This window comes from Cebus imitator, unplaced genomic scaffold (genome assembly GCF_001604975.1).
Source record: "Cebus imitator isolate Cc_AM_T3 unplaced genomic scaffold, Cebus_imitator-1.0 Scaffold20, whole genome shotgun sequence".
NCBI lineage: Eukaryota > Metazoa > Chordata > Mammalia > Primates > Cebidae > Cebus > Cebus imitator.
Genome location: NW_016107335.1, coordinates 2,018,403 through 2,035,705, shown reverse-complemented (window position 1 = coordinate 2,035,705; position 17,303 = coordinate 2,018,403). Strand labels below are relative to the sequence as shown.

General features: G+C 40.1%; 1 protein-coding gene across 1 annotated transcript in view; it reads left to right on the top strand.

Annotated features, from left to right (window-relative positions):
• The window catches only part of UBE3C (ubiquitin protein ligase E3C), a 122,629-nt gene that overhangs the window by 27,398 nt on the left and 77,928 nt on the right, over positions 1–17,303 (top strand). The window contains exons 3-9 of the mRNA XM_017519463.2: positions 1,444–1,518; positions 2,657–2,803; positions 7,952–8,067; positions 9,586–9,743; positions 12,218–12,371; positions 12,801–13,021; positions 14,245–14,396. Coding sequence (XP_017374952.1) covers positions 1,444–1,518; positions 2,657–2,803; positions 7,952–8,067; positions 9,586–9,743; positions 12,218–12,371; positions 12,801–13,021; positions 14,245–14,396 — 1,023 coding nt within the window. The remainder of the gene's footprint in view (positions 1–1,443; positions 1,519–2,656; positions 2,804–7,951; positions 8,068–9,585; positions 9,744–12,217; positions 12,372–12,800; positions 13,022–14,244; positions 14,397–17,303) is intronic.

Sequence of the window (17,303 nt, the reverse complement as noted above, 5' to 3'; positions counted from 1 at the left end):
AAGGCAGAGGCTTGCTCTGTCACCCAGGCTGGAGTGCAGTAACATGATCACGGCTCACTACAGCCTCCACCTCCCAGATTCAAGTGATTCTCCTGCCTCACTCTCCCAAGTAGCTGGGATTACAGGCGTGCACCACCATGCCCAGCTAATTTTTTGTATTTTTATTGGAGACAGGGTTTCACCATGTTGGCCAGGCTGGTCTGGAACTCCTGACCTCAAGTGATCCGCCCACCTCAGCCTCCTGAAGTGCTGGGATTACAGGTGTAAGCCACTGTGCCCGGCCTTGCAGGAAGCCCAGGAAGTATATCTACGTGACTTAATGGTGTTCTCTAATCCCACAGTTGTGTGTGTAAGTCTCAGCTTTGTAGATGGCATTCATAGAAGGTATGAGACAGTGTAGCAGGGTAAGATGGAGTACAGGCTTTATTATCATACCGTAGTTTGAATTCTGTCTTACATCTTTGGGTGTTGCTTAATCTTTATAGTACACTCAGTTTCTGATCTTTAAACTGGGAGCAATGCTCACCTGTAAGATTACTGTGCATTTGGTTGGAAGTGCCTCTTATAGGGCCGGCACATCGTTGTAGGCTTTCCTACTACTGGTCATAACAATGGTGAAGAACAGATATTTTGCCAGGTCGCTGAATGTTTTAAAGATATTCTCAAGTCAGTGAAAATCGGAATTTTCTCTTGAAACAAGAAAAGTGACCTTTAAAATATGATGTCTGTGTTATTTTAATATTTAAAAGTAAAACTTTAAAAAGTCCTACTATGCTGATGGGATTGTAAAATGGTGTTGCCATTTTGGAAAACAGTGTGGCAGTTCCTCAGTAATTCTACTTCTAGGTTTATACTCAAGAGAAGTGAAAACCTGTATCCACAACAAAACTTGTGTATGAATGTTGATAACAGCCATAATTTGTAATAGCTCTAAGTGGGAGCAGCCAGGATGTCCATCAGTAGATGAATGGATGAATTCAATGTGGTCCACCCATACAATTGAACATTACTCTCACGCTTAGAAAGCAATGAAGTTCTCACATATGCTGTAACATAGGTGAATTTTGAAAACATCCTGCGAAGAGAGAAAAGCCAGACACAACATATTGTATGATTCCATTATCTGAACTGCCTATGGAATAAGCAAATCCATAGGGTAGAAGTAGATCAGTGATCGCTGGACAAGGGAAGGATGGCAGGAAACTGGGGGGACTGTGAATGCAGACAGGGCTTCTGGTGGTAGGTGATGAAGGTATTCTAAAATCAGTGCTGATGGTTGTGTAGCTCTAAATATATTAAATGTGTATTTAGTGGGTGTCTTCTAAAGAATTTTATGGTATGTGAATTACATAGCTGTTAGTGTTTTTAAAGTCTTTACTAGCAAAATGTCATTTTCACTGGATTCTGATCAATTGCTCCCCCACTTCTCCCTTCATTATTCAGGAAGAAAGGCGAAGGTTGAAAAATGCAATAATTATCCAGTCATTTATTCGAGGCTATAGAGACAGAAAACAGCAAGTAAGTTTGTTTGCTTTTAAAATAAGAAAGAATTAGTAGGGCATGGGAGAGCTTATTTTAAATATGGTGTGTATCTTTATATACCTCGTTAATGGAGATTAATGTTGACAGTAGTATGCTTCCCAATAAATTATTTTATTTGTTCTAATATTTGCAAAGATGTACAGATAGGTGAGTTTTTAGGTAAATAATAAAATACAAACATGGGCCTAACCACAGTTGAAGATCAATATATAAGGAGATGGTGGGAGATTCTTTCAGTGGGCGTTTAGCAGCTTTCATTGCATTCCAGGCTGGGTTTTTTGTTTTTTAAGTTCAGTAACAGTGTTTTCTTCTTCTTCTTTTTTTTTTCTTTTTGAGACAGTCTTACTCTGTTGCCCAGACTGGAGTGCAGTGGCATGATCTCGGCTCACTGCAACCTCCGCCTCCCAGTCTCAAACAATCCTGCCTCAGCCTCCCAGGTAGCTGGGATTACAGGCATGTGCCACCACGTCTGGCTAATATTTGTATTTTTAGTAGAGATGGAGTTTCACCATGTTTACCAGACTGGTCTCGAACTCCTGACCTCAAATGATCCACCCGCCTCAGCCTCCCAAAGTGATGGGATTACAAGTGTGAGCCACTGCACCTGGCCTGGTTTTTTGTGTTTGTTTGTTTGTTTGTTTGTTTTAGATTGTCTTGCTCTGTCACCCAGGCTGAGTGCAGTTGCACGATCTTGGCTCACTGCAAGCTCCGCCTCCCACGTTCAAGCGATTCTCATGCCTCAGCGTCCTGAGTAGCTAGGATACAGGTGTGTGCCACCACAGCTGGCTAACTTTTTTTGTATTTTTAGTAGAGGTAGGGTTTCACCATGTTAGCAGGCTGGTCTCAAACTCCTGACCTCAGGTGATCCACTTGTCTTGGCCCTCCAAAGTGCTGAGATTAAAGGCGTGAGCCACCATGCCTGGTTTCTTTTCCTTTTTTTTTTTTTTTTTAACATTTTTTTCTCTATAACTCAGCTGTGAGCAAGGACCAGTAAACAGCCTTTTCATTGTCTATTTCCACCATTCCTGTAAACACATCAACGTATATTTAGATCATAAGAATTGTGTGTCCAGATAATATATTTGTGTGTCATTTTGTTTTGTTTTTCTTCCAGTATTCTATCCAAAGAAGTGCATTTGATCGCTGTGCTACCTTATCTCAGTCTGGGGGCACTTTTCCCATTGCTAGTGGCCCCAACCTTACCCTTTTGGTAAGGCAGCTTCTGTTTTTTTACAAGCAAAATGAAGACTCAAAACGTTTGGTGAGTGTTAGCTATGTTTTCACTTGTCCTCGTTTACACATGTCTGCTTTCTTGTTCAAAGTGGAAATGGTATCTCATCAGAAAGTTACACAGCCTCTGTGTCCAGGCTTTGTGAATTTCTCAGCTAGCTGTGAGATGTTACCTTTGTGGTGATGTGTTTTACTTCTTAAAATTTGATACACATAAAAATATGTATCAAAAAATAGGCTTTTTCATATTTTTTGTAGTGGAAAACTTGAAACAAGTAGAATATCTTGCCCACGTGTTATGTACCCTGACACAGCCTTAGTAGTCATCAGTACGCCTAGGTCAGTGGGAAGTGCCTCCTCAGTACCACATCGTGGTTACCCACAAACTCTGAGATACAGGGTCTCAGTGTTTACATATTATTATTATGTTAGAGATTTGGTCTCGCTCTGTCGCCTTGAATTCCAGGCTTAAGCAATCCTCCCACCTCAGCCTCCCAAGTAGCTAGAGCTACAGATGTGTGTACACCTTGTTAATGTTAAGGCTAATTTTTAAAATTTTTATTTATTTATTTATGGCAGAAATGAGGTCTTGCTATGTTGCCCAGACTGGTTGTGAACTTCTAATCTCAAGTGATCCTCCCTCCTTGGCCTCTCAGAGTGCTGCAAATGTAGGCGTGAGCCACTGCGCATGATTTAGGGTCTCTTTTTACGGGGGTTTGGGGGAGCAGAGCCTTGTTCTGTCACCTAGGCTGGAGTGCAGTGATGTGGCCTTGGCTGACTGCAACCTTCACCTCCTGGGCTTAAGCAATTCTTGTGTCTCAGCCACCTGAGTAGCTGGCATTATAGGCATGCACCAACATGCCTGGCTAATTTTTGTATTTTTAGTAGAGATGGAGTTTTATCCTGTTGTCTGGGCTATCACTGAACTCCTGGCTTCAAGTGATCCTCCCACCTCAGCCTCCCAAAGTGCTGGGGTTATAGGTGTAAGCCACCGTGCCCAGCCTTAGGGTCTTTTTAAATACGAAATATAATCATAGTTCTCTAAAATTCTGTAGGCATTTGATCTTATCAGTGCTGAGGAACAGTGTGTATTAACGGTGGAAAATACATTCAGATGCATAGAAGAGTAATTTTTTTTTTTAAATGGAACTTGTTACTGTTCATTTTCTCAGGGAATATTAAGAGATTTGTATTGTTAGGTTAAATGCGCACACGTGCGCACACACACACACACACACACACACACACACACTTTTTTTTGAGACAGAGTCTTGCTCTGTTACCAAGGCTGGAGTACAGTGGCATGATTTGGCATGCTGCAACCTCCGCCTCCTAGGTTCAAGCAATTCTGCCTCAGCCTCCCAAGTAGCTGGGATTACAGACATGTGTCACCATACCCAGCTAACTTTTGTATTTTTAGTAGAAGGGGTTTTGCCATGTTGTCCAGGCTGATCTTGAACTCCTGGCCTCAGGTGATCCACCCGCCTCGGCCTCCCAGTATTGAGATTACATATGTGAGCCACCATACCCGGCCTAGGTTAAATATATTATTTATCTTTTTTTTTTTTCCTTTTGGGAAGGAGTCTCACTCACTCTGTCACCCAGGCTGGAGTGCAATGGTGCGGTCTTGGCTCACTGCAACCTCTGCCTCCTGGATTCAAGCGATTCTCCTACCTCAGCCCCATGAGTAGCTGGGATTACAAGCGTACACCACCACGCCTGGCTAATTGTGTGTGTGTGTGTGTGTGTGTGTGTGTNCACCCAGGCTGAAGTGCAGTGGTGTAATCTCGCCTCACTGCAACCTCCGCCTCCCAGGTTCAAGTCATGCTTCTGCCTCAGCCCCATGAGTAGCTGGGATTACAAGCGTACACCACCACGCCTGGCTAATTGTGTGTGTGTGTGTGTGTGTGTGTGTGTGTGTATGTTTAGTAGAGGCAGGTTTCACCATGTTGGTCAGGCTGGTCTTGAACTCTTGACCTCATGTAATCCACCTGCCTCGACATCCCAAAGTACTGGGGTTACAGGCATGAACCACCACACCCATCCAGGTTAAATGTATTATTCATTTTTGGAAAATTTTTTAAACCTGCATGAAAAGGAGAGAATACAGTGAAAAATAAGTCTTTTTTGTTACAAACCAACCCTTCTAGAATGATCCCTACATGAATTAATTACAATGGACAAAGGAATATGGTAATACTCCTCTAGTGTTTGGCTTTAAAACCCAGCATTGCCTCTGGAGTTGAGCTAAGCTGGAATACGAGCAAACTTTCTGTAAACCAAGAAAATGCAGAGAAAGAACTGAGAGCCAGTCTGGAGAGGCAGTGAAAGCAGTTTAATCTACCCATTCCAGACTTCTGTCAAGTGCAGGCTCTTTCCAGGCTTGCCTTCTGAAGTTCATGAGAAAAAGAATCAGAGTAGTACATCTGCGGATAATTGGGCTTGCTTTCTGGAACAGGCTGTTCCTGTCCTCCTACACTCTAATCTTGTGGATTGCAAGATCACCAAGGAGCACAGACAGGCAAGTGCTGTGAGGTGTCCATCCGTGTCTTTCCAGAACACCTGTTGCCTTTGAGTGAAGGCCTCGGTCTCGGTCATCAATCACTATATGGTTTATAAACATGGTATAGCCACACAGTCCTGCTTTAGAAGCCATCTATGAAAAGCTTGGATGTAAATGAACATGTTTGACTGTAGGCCTCAATCCGATACAAAACAGATTGCTCATGTGTAGATTCTGAAACCCTAAATACATTAATGTCATCAGACCTATCCAGGAAAAGGATAAAAGTGGGCTGGACACAGTGGCTTGCACCTGTAATACCAACACTTTGGGAGGCCGAGGTGGAAGGATCCCTTCAGGCCGGGAGTTTGAGACCAGCCTGGGCAAAATACCAGACCCCACCTATAAAACAAAACAGAGCAGAAATCAAATTAGCCGGGTGTGGTGGCATGCCGCTGTAGTCCAGCTACTTAGGAGGTTGAGGCAGGAGGATCGTTGGGGCCCAGGTATTCAAGGCTTCAGCGAGCTGTGATCCTGCCACTGCACTCCAGCCTGCGCAATTGATTGTCGATTCAGTTCTCAAGCATAGATGCGAGGGCAGTAAATTAATCACATGGGTAAATGTCTCCTGCCCCAGTCTTCACGTTGTTAGCTTTCTACTCTAGGAGTAAGTGTAGTGTCACTTTTGATAGGTTTCCAAAGCTATTCTATGCAAAAACAGGCATATATGGCTACTTCTTCCTCACCTCCTCCCTTTAAAAAAATTATTACTATGACTTTAAGTCAAATATGGTACTAAGATTGTGTTTCATATACAGTTTAATTATTCTAGAATTAATAATTGCCTCAGTTTTTAGTTGCTTACTTTTCTTTGAATCTTTTGGTAAAGTCTTCCTCCACCTTCCAACAGTTCTACAATTATATCATGTATAGTTATTTTACATCTTGTTAACTGATAAAAGAAATTTTAGGATGAACTACATCCTAAAATACTTCTTCACTATCTGAAGTGGTATGTAACCCTAAATACTACTTCAGATAGTGAAGGAAGTATTCGTGTCATATTGGTTCCTGAGAAAATGTGGGCAAGGTGGCTCCAAACACCTCCAGAGAAAGCCTGTGGGTATTAACTAATATTCACAAGAGGTCAGAGTTATTTGTCCCAGCTTAAGCCATGAGCTACTTTGTTGTGCAAAGTGCTTTTGTATTGGTAATTCCATTGTCTAATAATGTTTTATGGCAAAGAAATGTTAATGTCAAAGGAAAAACCACTTAAAAATAATAGGCAAAGAAAAGGTTGTATGGCATATTTATAACTAGCTACATTTAAGAGGATGTCTTTGCCGGGTGCAGTGGCTCACACTGTAATCTCAGCGGTTTAGGAGGCTGAGGTTGGTGGATCACTTGAGGCCAGGAGTTTGAGACCAGCCTGGCCAACATGGCAAAACCCCATCCCTACTAAAAATATAAAAATTAGCTGGACATGGTGGTGGTGGGTGCCTATAATCCCAGCTACTTGGTAGGCTGAGGCAGGAGACTCCCTTGAACCCAGGAGAGGTTGCAGCGAGCCAAGATGGCGCCACTGCACTCCAGCCTGGGCAACAGAGTTGAGACTGTCTCAAAGGAAAAAAAAGGCTATCTTTTCATTCTAGATGATTCTAAATGGGTCTTATGAAAGGAAAAAATAAAATACCAGTCTATTACACAAAGGCACAGTAGAGAAAGTAGAAGAGATTCCTTGTTAAGTATTGAGTTTCCAGTGTAATTTATGGCAGCTTCATACATACTATCTAGTCAGGCCTCTTGATTGCAAGTGACAAAAATCTGCATCTGCCTTTATTGAACTCACTGACTAATCCTTGTATCCAGGAGAATGGGCATTTCTGGCCAGCCTGGTCAGTGGGCCTGTAGGATTGCCTTCCCTATCAAAAAATGATGGAGTTAGGGAAGGGAAATATCCAAAAGGAACAGATGCTAGAGACACACAGGCATGCACATCCACAGAAGAAAAAGGTGAAAAGAAACAGGTATCCCACATAACTTGGGATTAATATCATATTTCTAATGTATTTTTATTACGGATTTCTGATTTTTGCAAGTGAACTATTTTTGTTTCAGATTAATGTGAGCTTTAAGTGTACTTTGTTTTAGTTACTAGTTTAGTAATTTAATACTAATGTATTTTTTTAAGATTGAAAATGCAGATATTTTTCATTTTTGGAGACAGGGTTTCTCATTCTGTCACTCAGGCTGGAGTGCAGTGACTTGATGTTGGCTCACTGCAACTTCTGCCCACAACCCCCCAATTCAAGCGATCCTCCCATCTCAGCCTTCCAAATAACTGGGACTACAGGCTTGTGCCACCACGCCCAGCTAATTTTTGTATATTTTGGTAAAGACGAGGTTTTACCACATTGGCCAGGCTGGTCTTGAGCTCCACCTAAAGTGATCCACCCGCCTCGGTTTCCCAAAGTAACAGGCGTGAGCCACTGAGCCTGGCTGGAAAATGCACATGCCTCTAAATAAAACCTGACTTAGAAGATTTACTTCTTACCATGTTTTGATTAGATTTGATTAAATGTGTGTTGCCACTTAAAGAAATTTGGGGTATTATGTACATTAACAAACTATTAAATTTTCCTTGAGAGTTGTATATTGTATGTTTTGCTGTTTCAGATATGGCTGTATCAGAACTTAATTAAACACAGCTCTCTGTTTGTCAAGCAGTTGGATGGATCTGAGAGACTTACGTGCTTATTTCAAATAAAAAGATTGATGAGCCTCTGTTGCAGGTAAAATTCTATTGCAAGTCAACAACGTATGTAATGTACTGATCACCTCTTCTAGAGGAACACCTTTTGACTTATTTTCAGAGACAGTGGCTTTTCCATACTTTTTTTTGTTTTTTAAGAGATCATAGACTTCTATATATTGTAATTTTCATTCTAGGTGATTTTGGCCAACAAGAGGTACAAACGAAAACACAGATATTTTTCAGATGACTTTTTCTTGCAAGGGTGTCCTGGAATTATTTTGTTAATGTTGGCCATCCTGGTTATTAGGGAATGGAAAGTCAGCCAAAAGAGGACTCCTGATATGAGAAAGACTCCATTCCATAGGGGTCTCCACCAAAATGTAGTTTGAAAGCTACATCTTTAGAGTATACCTTTCATTAGGCATTTATTATTCGTGTGTGAACTTGAAATAAGTCACTGCTATGACTTTCTTGGATTCAGTCTGCAAAAGAACATGTTTAAAACCTCTAACATTTACATTTTGTTAAAATTCCATTTCTCATCAAAAAGAATCATTGCTCCTTAGGGAAAACAGCCCTGGCTTGAGGTAGAGAGCGCACTTGAGCCTTTGTGACCTCACAGATAGAACTATACTATTCAGTTGCAGTTCATTTTAGCCTCTTAAAATGATAGTATTATAATTATTTGTATTGTTGTTATGCATTATGTGCCAGGAAGCTTTTTTAAACATTTGCAACAGAGTCAGTCTATTCAGTATGTACATTGTTAGTCATGTTTGTCACTTTTTTAAAAAAGCCTCAATGTATATTTTTAAATTATTGATGTATTTTTATCTTTTTCGTTTTATAGCAAAAGAGCTCTCAGGCTTTCATGTTGGGTTTGGGGGGATAGAGGGAGGAGTGGACTAGAGACAGCCAAGAAGAAAGTTTTGGGAGTGACATATGTGCTCTGTGCCTTGATTGGTGTGACCTGTCTAGACTTACTGTACTGCCCTCTTCAAATGGGTATAAGATTTATTTTTGTGATAACCAAGCTTTCCCTTCTGCCTGCAGTTCTTCTCATAGTAGGAAGGGAAGCCTTAGTCAAAATGAGAGATGACTTAGGACTAGAAGTAAAATCACTGTTCCATTTGGAGGATATTGCAGGCATGGAAAGTCCCGAAAGCATCTTTCAGGAGATACTGTGCACTGTTAAAGAGATTCGTATTTGAGTTTAATTAAATGCAGCTTCTTGATACAGTTCGTGGATTGTTACACTTCTTACAGTGTTTTGTAATCTTGAATATTTTGTGTTTGTTTCACCACTGTCCATTTTTCATATCTATGAACTTAGTGCCAGCATACCGTTTGGCGCATAACAAGAATTCTTTGAAAAACTGTCTGAGTGACTGAAAGTTGGTTGGATGATTTCCCTGCCTATCTCTAAGATGTCCCTATTTTCAGAGATCATCTTGTACTGGAATAGTTTCTTTCCATTGTCACAAAGTCACTTGGGGAAGCTTGGTGACATTTTGCCATCCAGTAAGTGTGCAAATACTTTTTTTCATTTTTACAGGTTGCTGCAAAACTGTAATGATGACAGTTTGAATGTTGCACTTCCAATGAGAATGCTTGAAGTATTTTCCTCTGAGAATACTTACTTGCCTGTTTTACAAGATGCTAGCTATGTGGTGTCAGTGATTGAACAGATTTTGCACTACATGATTCACAATGGTAAGTAGTCGGCAGGGTCAAAACTGTGGCTCAGCATCCCGATGGGCAGTGAGCAGAGGCCAGCCTGCTGCTGCGAGCTTGTGCACGCGGTCTCAACATCAGAGTGGGACTGGTGTCCCAGGCGAGTTGTGCTCCATCCGTGGTGCCCACCAGAGTCCCAGATTCCAGCATCTGTCCTCGGCTCCACCCACTCTGAAAATTTAGAACCATGCTACTTTCTTTGCCTTTTTCCTTTGCTTGGAAATGAAGTTAATATATGCTTTCATAAATTGTCCCAGTACCGTAATCCAAGATTTGTATCTGCAGTGCAGCTGTTGGTCCTTCACCTGAGCAGGAAGGGCTCTTCATACCTCATGCTCATTCCAAGTGAATGGGAAGGATAGTGCCAAAATTATGTGAGTTTAACGTCACTCCGAGAGCCTTATTATAAAGTAGATTTGGTTACATTACTTTTTTTAAAAGAATGGTGTCCTCACATTAGTTAAATAGAAGAGAATAGGATATTTAGTTTGAATTTTTTAACTCATTGCTAAAATTTTAATACATTGATAATGCTCGTAGAATGACCACATTATATAAGCTACAATGAACTGTATCTGAAACTCTTAAGGACACATTAGTAACACTTTTTGGAGAAAAAGTATGAACTAGACATGATTTTTAAAGCTTTCATGAAGTGAACAGTATATATCCTAAAACCAAAAAACCTTCGATCCCAACATCCTCATAGGTAGAAACCCAGGCACTTCAGGACTCCTGGACTTCAGAAATGTTTGTCAGCATTACAAATGTATATGAGAGGTCTGGAAAGGCAGTTGTAAAGGGAGGTCTGGAAAGCCATGGTCACACAAAATTATAAGTAACTGTGGTTTTCTGCTTTTGTTCGCTTGAAGTGATAGTCTGGGTTACATCTAGCAGACTTGAAATCTAGACATTTGGTCCTCTGAATTAAAACTACAGAAATTAAATTCATATTCATTTCAGCCTTACTGCTTGGCGTATCCCTATTTTTTAGACTCCTTTGTTGAAAACTGAGGGATACTGTGTACCAGCTTAATTAAAAGTAAACTGAAAGTTGTAGAATTTGTTCTTTTTAAAAACTAATGGTTAAAAGTGGCTCATTGTATTAATTGATACACACACACACACACTGTTTTAAGACTAAGCATTTGAGGAGAATTTGTACTGTTTTCCAAAATTGTAAGGAAAATGGTTAAGAAATACGCATTATTTGAAATGTGTCCCCTAATACCGGAAATGCTTAAAAAAAAAAGGCCTTGATATATTTTTTTTTAATTCTTGATGTATTTTTATCTTTTTAGTTTTCTAGCAAAAAAACTTTCAAGCTTTCTTCGTGAGTTTCACTCATCAGCAGCATACACTAGGTTAGACTTGGGGTAGTTACAAAGTATATCTAATGACAAAGTACTAAGTATATATTGTTTAGTGATTTTCATTCAAATATGAAGCTGTGTAGGTCTGTTTCAAAAACTGGCCCATGCAGATGGATTGTTTTTAATGTGTGCTTGTATACTGATGAGATATTTAAAAATCACACCTGAACATTGTTTTTTTTTTCTATAAAAATGGAGTAAATGATTCTAAAAGAGTATATGATTTGGATCATTCTTGATACTCAAGAGTTTATGTTCACTGCCCACCCAGAGTGCCTATCAAAAGCATAGGCTGGAAATTTTAAGAGGTTCTAAAAGTTGTTTCAGTTTATGTCTAAGATGCCTTTAAATCAGTTAACTTCTTCAGTGCCCAGATTGTGGTCGCCAAATATATCATTTCCTCTAAAAGGAGCTTCAGAGTTCCTGGGGAAAAGGCTGATTACAGGGCAGAGGACGCAAGAGGTGAGACTGGGGCATGTTGTTCCAGCAAAGAGCAGAGGACTACCAGTGACCCTGAGGTTCAGGAGGCTCCTAAAGCCCGCCTCAGGGCCCCAGGTGGAGCAGTGCGAGGCCAGGACTGCATTGTAATCAAACTCTGTGAGTTCAACACGATCTTTAAAAAACACACAAATAGAGACAAATTATAAGATCACAGTATTTTAGCCTTATTGGGCTCCTGATACAAGCGAACTAGTTAAATAGAATTTCTAACGTGAGACAATTGGAGACTTGAACACTGACTAGATATTTGTGATGTTAAGGAACTGCTCTTCATTTATTTTAGCTGTGATAATGTTTCAGAAAAGTCTTTTAATGATACACTAAAATAATCGTATCTTAGACTTGCTTCCAAATGGTGTATAGGTGAATTGAGATTGGCTCTAGTTGACAGTTGTTGGTACACAGTCTGTATACCATTCAGCTGTCTATATATTTGTTTAGTTTTCCGTTTGAACATGGTAAAGAACTAATTTAAGTTTGGACCTGTAGAGATTGTAAAAAGGATTTAAAAATTGACGAGTTTTTTCCCCTTATTATAGGAAAAGGCACTAAATTTTAAATGCGTGTTTTTCCTTTTAGGGTATTACAGGTCTCTCTATTTGTTGATTAACAGCAAGCTTCCATCAAGTATTGAATATTCTGATTTATCTCGAGTTCCTATAGCAAAAATTTTGCTAGAGAATGTTCTAAAACCATTGCACTTTACTTACAACTCCTGTCCGGAAGGTGCGAGGTGAGGCTGGAATGGATTTATTGATTTTGTCATTTCTCAAGATCTATATCTGACAGTAACTTTAACATAGGATGTGATTTTAAATATAGACTTGAAAGTCAGATTTTTACTTTATTAGTGTTGATTTAGTTTATAGAAAAGTGTACTTTTTCTTTCTGGCCTGTAGCCTAATACAAATTTGAGATTCTGGTGACGTTGTTTTCCTGCTTTTCTAGTAACTGTCAAAAGTTAACGAAAACGTGGCAGTTATCTTAATAGAAAAGACGTTAAGTTTATTTAGGTTGCTTGAGTTGATATTAAATGATTAACTTGGCTAATTTAGAAGAGTAGATTATCTTTTTGAAGGATATTTTGAAAGATTATTTTAGTCAGTGATTGGATGGACAGTATGCTTTGACATTATAAAAAGCTTCTATTTTTCTTTTTCAGGCAACAAGTTTTTACAGCCTTCACAGAGGAGTTTCTGGCAGCACCTTTTACAGATCAGATTTTTCATTTCATCATTCCGGCGTTAGCAGATGCGCAGACCGTTTTCCCTTACGAGCCCTTTCTGAATGCACTGTTGTTAATAGAGAGTAGATGTTCAAAAAAGAGTGGTGGAGCACCCTGGCTTTTCTATTTTGTTTTAACTATTGGCGAAAATTATTTGGGTATGAAATACAAGACTTTTTTACCTGAACATATATATGGGTAGCATTAGCAGATGAGTCAAGAGAAGGCCGTGAAGTGGCAGGTGTCATGGAAAGGTGGGCCTCTCTTGGAAGAGTGTATTTGCTGAAGGGCTGTGGTCTGGGCAGTGTTGCTGGGGAGGGTTTCCAGATACAGTGGGAAAGATTGACTTATATACATGTCTTAGGAGGCCGCACAGATTATTTTAATAGAGTGAACGGAATTAAATGGGAAAGCTCTTCTGTGAGTCAGGCCTGTTTCCCTACTTTTCCTAAACTTACAGTGTGCCTATTCTAGAATGATAACATCTTCCTGACGTATTGTTGAAACCATGCATACTTGCACGCATGAATTATTAATGAAAGAAATACAGGAAAAACCAAACTTTTTCTTACTCTCACACTCAACATTGAAAAATTCTGTGACCAGAAATGAGGGTGTGTTTTTTTTTCCCCCACACACCAAGCAGTTTTGCAGTGGATACCACGTAGGTATTATACAATTAAGTTCAATTCTGATGCTGTCCAGCTGGAAATAATGTCAGATCCCATAATCTGAAGGCTTAGTCCTGCAAGACTACACCCACTTCAGAGGCCAACTACAAGTAGTAGGTTGTCACCTATACTTCTGGCCACCCTGCAAAAATGGGGATTCTACAACCCTGCCTTGGGTTTGGTCATTTACTAGGACACCTCCCAGAACTCGGGGAAGCCGAGGTAGGCGGGTTGTGGAGCTCGCATGCCTTCTCTCGGCATTCCACGCCCTCAGCACCCCCATGTGTTCAGCTCACTGCGTCTTCCTGTTGAGTTTTATGGTGCTTTATCTCCAGTGTCCCTCCAGCAGCCCCTTGGAGGTTGGTGGGTGGGGCTGAAAGTTCCAACCCTCTGATCACTTGGTTTTTCTGGTGAAAAGCCCCATCCTGAGGCCCCTAGATGGTCACCTCAGTGCATAAACTCAAGTGTGATCACAGAGGGCTAGCTATGAATAATAAGACTCTTCTCTTTCAGGAAATTCCAAGAGTTGTAGGTGCTTTCTGACATGAATGGGGACTAAATCTAAATATGTTTCCTATTATAACACAGAATTTTAAAATAAGATCTGGTCAGAAATGCCTCTTTGAGTATGAAGGAAAATGGCATCTTAGTTTTCCATTTTAAAAAATAACATTTAACTAAAATACATTTTAACTGATTGTTTTACAAAGGGGCCCTCTCTGAGGAAGGGCTGCTGGTGTATTTGCGGGTGCTGCAGACCTCCCTCTCTCAGCTACCAGTCTCTCCTGCCAGCGCCAGCTGTCACGACTCGGCCAGCGACTCGGAGGAGGAGGGCGAAGAAGCTGACAAGCCCTCGAGCCCGGTGAGCCCTCGATGCTGGCAGCCCTGTCTGCTCATCTGTCGTTCTGTCTACCCCTACTTTCAGTTACACAGCCAGACCCTCAGCCCCTTCTACCACAGTTTCTGTGATTAGAAACAGTTTCTTCCACCGCTTTCTTAGTATGTTTATGGAAGTGTAAATGGAGACACATAGTTTTGTGTTTGTTTTTTTAGGCAAAATAGGATTATACTGTATGTTAACTTAGTTATTAGGATATATTTTCTAGCAGTGAAATTGTTGGGTCAGAAGTTCCTTTTTACCCTATCCTGTGAATACCAAGTAATGTCTTCCGTTAATTTCTGCTGATTTTATAGAGGATATGTGTTATGATTTATTTTAAAATTATTTTCAAGTTCTTACCTCTTTTATTCCTTAACTGTTGAGTTTACAGTAAATTTTCACGGAATAAAAAACTTTAAAATTATATATACATGCATACTTAATTTGTGTTTTACTCAATATACCTACCAGTGGCTTTTCTTTGGTCTTAAACACTTGAAATGGCTTGAGGTATGGCTATCATAAGTTATTTTTTTTCATTAAGGAGTTGTATATTGATTACTAAGTGTAATCACAGAATATACTTGAGAGGGTCTCCGGGCCTCCAGGTGAAGTCCGTTTTTGCAGTATTGTGGAGTGGGTGTGTCAGTGCACTGCTGCACCTTCCTGGACAGAGCTTCACTAACGTCAAATGAAAGAGATGACAGCGGTAAGAAGACTGAGAAGTAAGCACAGGGCTTTGTTTAAAAAGTAAAAATAAGAGAAGGTGAAGAAAGGAACACATTATACTGCCAGGGCTTATGGCTGAGAGGCAGACTGATTACCAAGGGGTGAAGTCGTTTTTATAGTGGATAGTGGGTGCTGGAACTGTTGTGTCTGTTCAAACTTACACCAATAAGTATTCATTTTTGTGTGTGGTTATAAAAAAGTGGGTTCTGTAGTGGAATGTAGATAAAATTTTTGTGTTTGGAAGAAGGTTTTAAAATAGTTACCTTCCATAGAATCTGTGAAATTAAACCTTTATTTATACACAACGTATTTTGTATTCATGTGAAGATGGGGCTGTGGGCTTTCTCAGTGAGAGAGAGGACAGAGCTTTTCCTCACTGTGGGTGTGCAAACGCAATGAAAGCAGAGCACAAGGACCCATGAACCAGTAAGGAAGCTGCAGGCTCTCTTGCTTGTGCTTACACTTGGAACATTTAAGAAGTGGGATCAGTTGCTTGATTTTTAAAATTCTTTACAACTGTAGAAAATATTACTATACTTTATTTTAATTCTTTTTAATATATAAGAGTTTCAAGATCTGCATATTACATAACTTTATATAATTTATACTTTATACTTTAATTTCCTTTTTTCATTTATTCCCTTCATTCTTCCTTTGCCTTGGGTAGTGTCCACATTTGGGCTGAGAACTACAGACCCAGTTTTGAACCAGGCACTTGTAGGTTTCACTCCAAGTTCTCTCCTTGCCAGGTCTCTCACATGTATGTTTCTATGTTGCCTTTTCTTTCCCACGGCACTTAATCATATAGAACCTAATGTGATTGTATGAGATTTTTCCAGGGTCAAAGTTCACCCTTGATAACTCTTTTGCCTTTAGGTTTCTGTATAATCTGTTCACTTATAGCTCATGTATAATTTACTTTAAAATTGTACACTACAGCTGGGCGCGGTGGCTCACGCCTGTAATCCCAGCACTCTGGGAGGCTTAGGTGGGTAGATCACGAGATCAGGAGATTGAGACCATCCTGGCCAACATGGTGAAACCCTGCCTCTACTAAAAACATACAAAAATTAGCTGGTCGTAGTGGCACGCGCCTGTAGTCCCAGCTACTCGGGAGGCTGAGGCAGGAGAATTGCTTGAACGTGGGAGGTGGAGGTTCCAGCGAGCCGAGATCGCGCCACTGCACTCCAGCCTGGCGACAGAGCAAGGCTCTGTCTCAAAAAAGAAAAAAAATTGTGCAGTACAAAAATAATAGTGCTAGGATTCCTCTCTCACTCTGACGCTCCTTTTATTAGCTTTATGTTAAAGATTCATGTTTGAGAGATGAATTTACTGCTTTTATGTAGAGCAATGTTTTGTTTGGTAGATTATTTATAATTACATAAATTGTATTCATCCAAGTTTCCAAAGAGTACAGTCAAAATACCCAGTTATGTATATTCATATATACGCATATATATGAAAAAAGTATGCATCTTTGCTTACTGCCCCAAATGAGTAAATCGCATAGATTGGTTTGAGTTTTACTCAGTAAATCAAATCTTCTGGAGAGATTAAGGTATAAAATAGATTTCTTATATATAGCCCTTAATTAAAAAAGATTTCTTCAGTAGGCTGGGAGCAGTGGCTCATGCCTGTTATCTCAGCACTTTGGAAGGCTAAGGCAGGTGGATCACTTGAGGTCAGGAGTTCAAGACCAGCCTGATCAATATGGTGAAACCCTGTCTCTACTAAAATACAAAAAATCAGCCATGTGTGGAGGTTGGTGACTGGTCCCAGCTACTCAGAAAGCTGAGGCAGGAGAATTGCTTGAACCCAGGAGGTGGAGGTTGCAGTGAGCTGACATTGTGACACTGTAGTACAGCCTGGGCAACAGAATGAGACTCTGTCTCAAAAAAGAAAAAAAAAATTATTTAATATTCTCGCTTACTGTGCTTAAACTTGGATCCCAAATTAAAATGAAAATGCCATCAGATGATAATAGTTTCACTATGTATGCTTGTCTTAGTACAACTTGTTTTTAAAAAAATATAGGAAATGAGTTTTTTTTGAAATGTAAATACCGAAAATACTGTTATGTCATAAGCAAAAACTGAGTATTCACAGTTTGTTACTGTGCTAGGCAAAATGAATGCCTGCTGGTGACTGGATCCCTCGAGG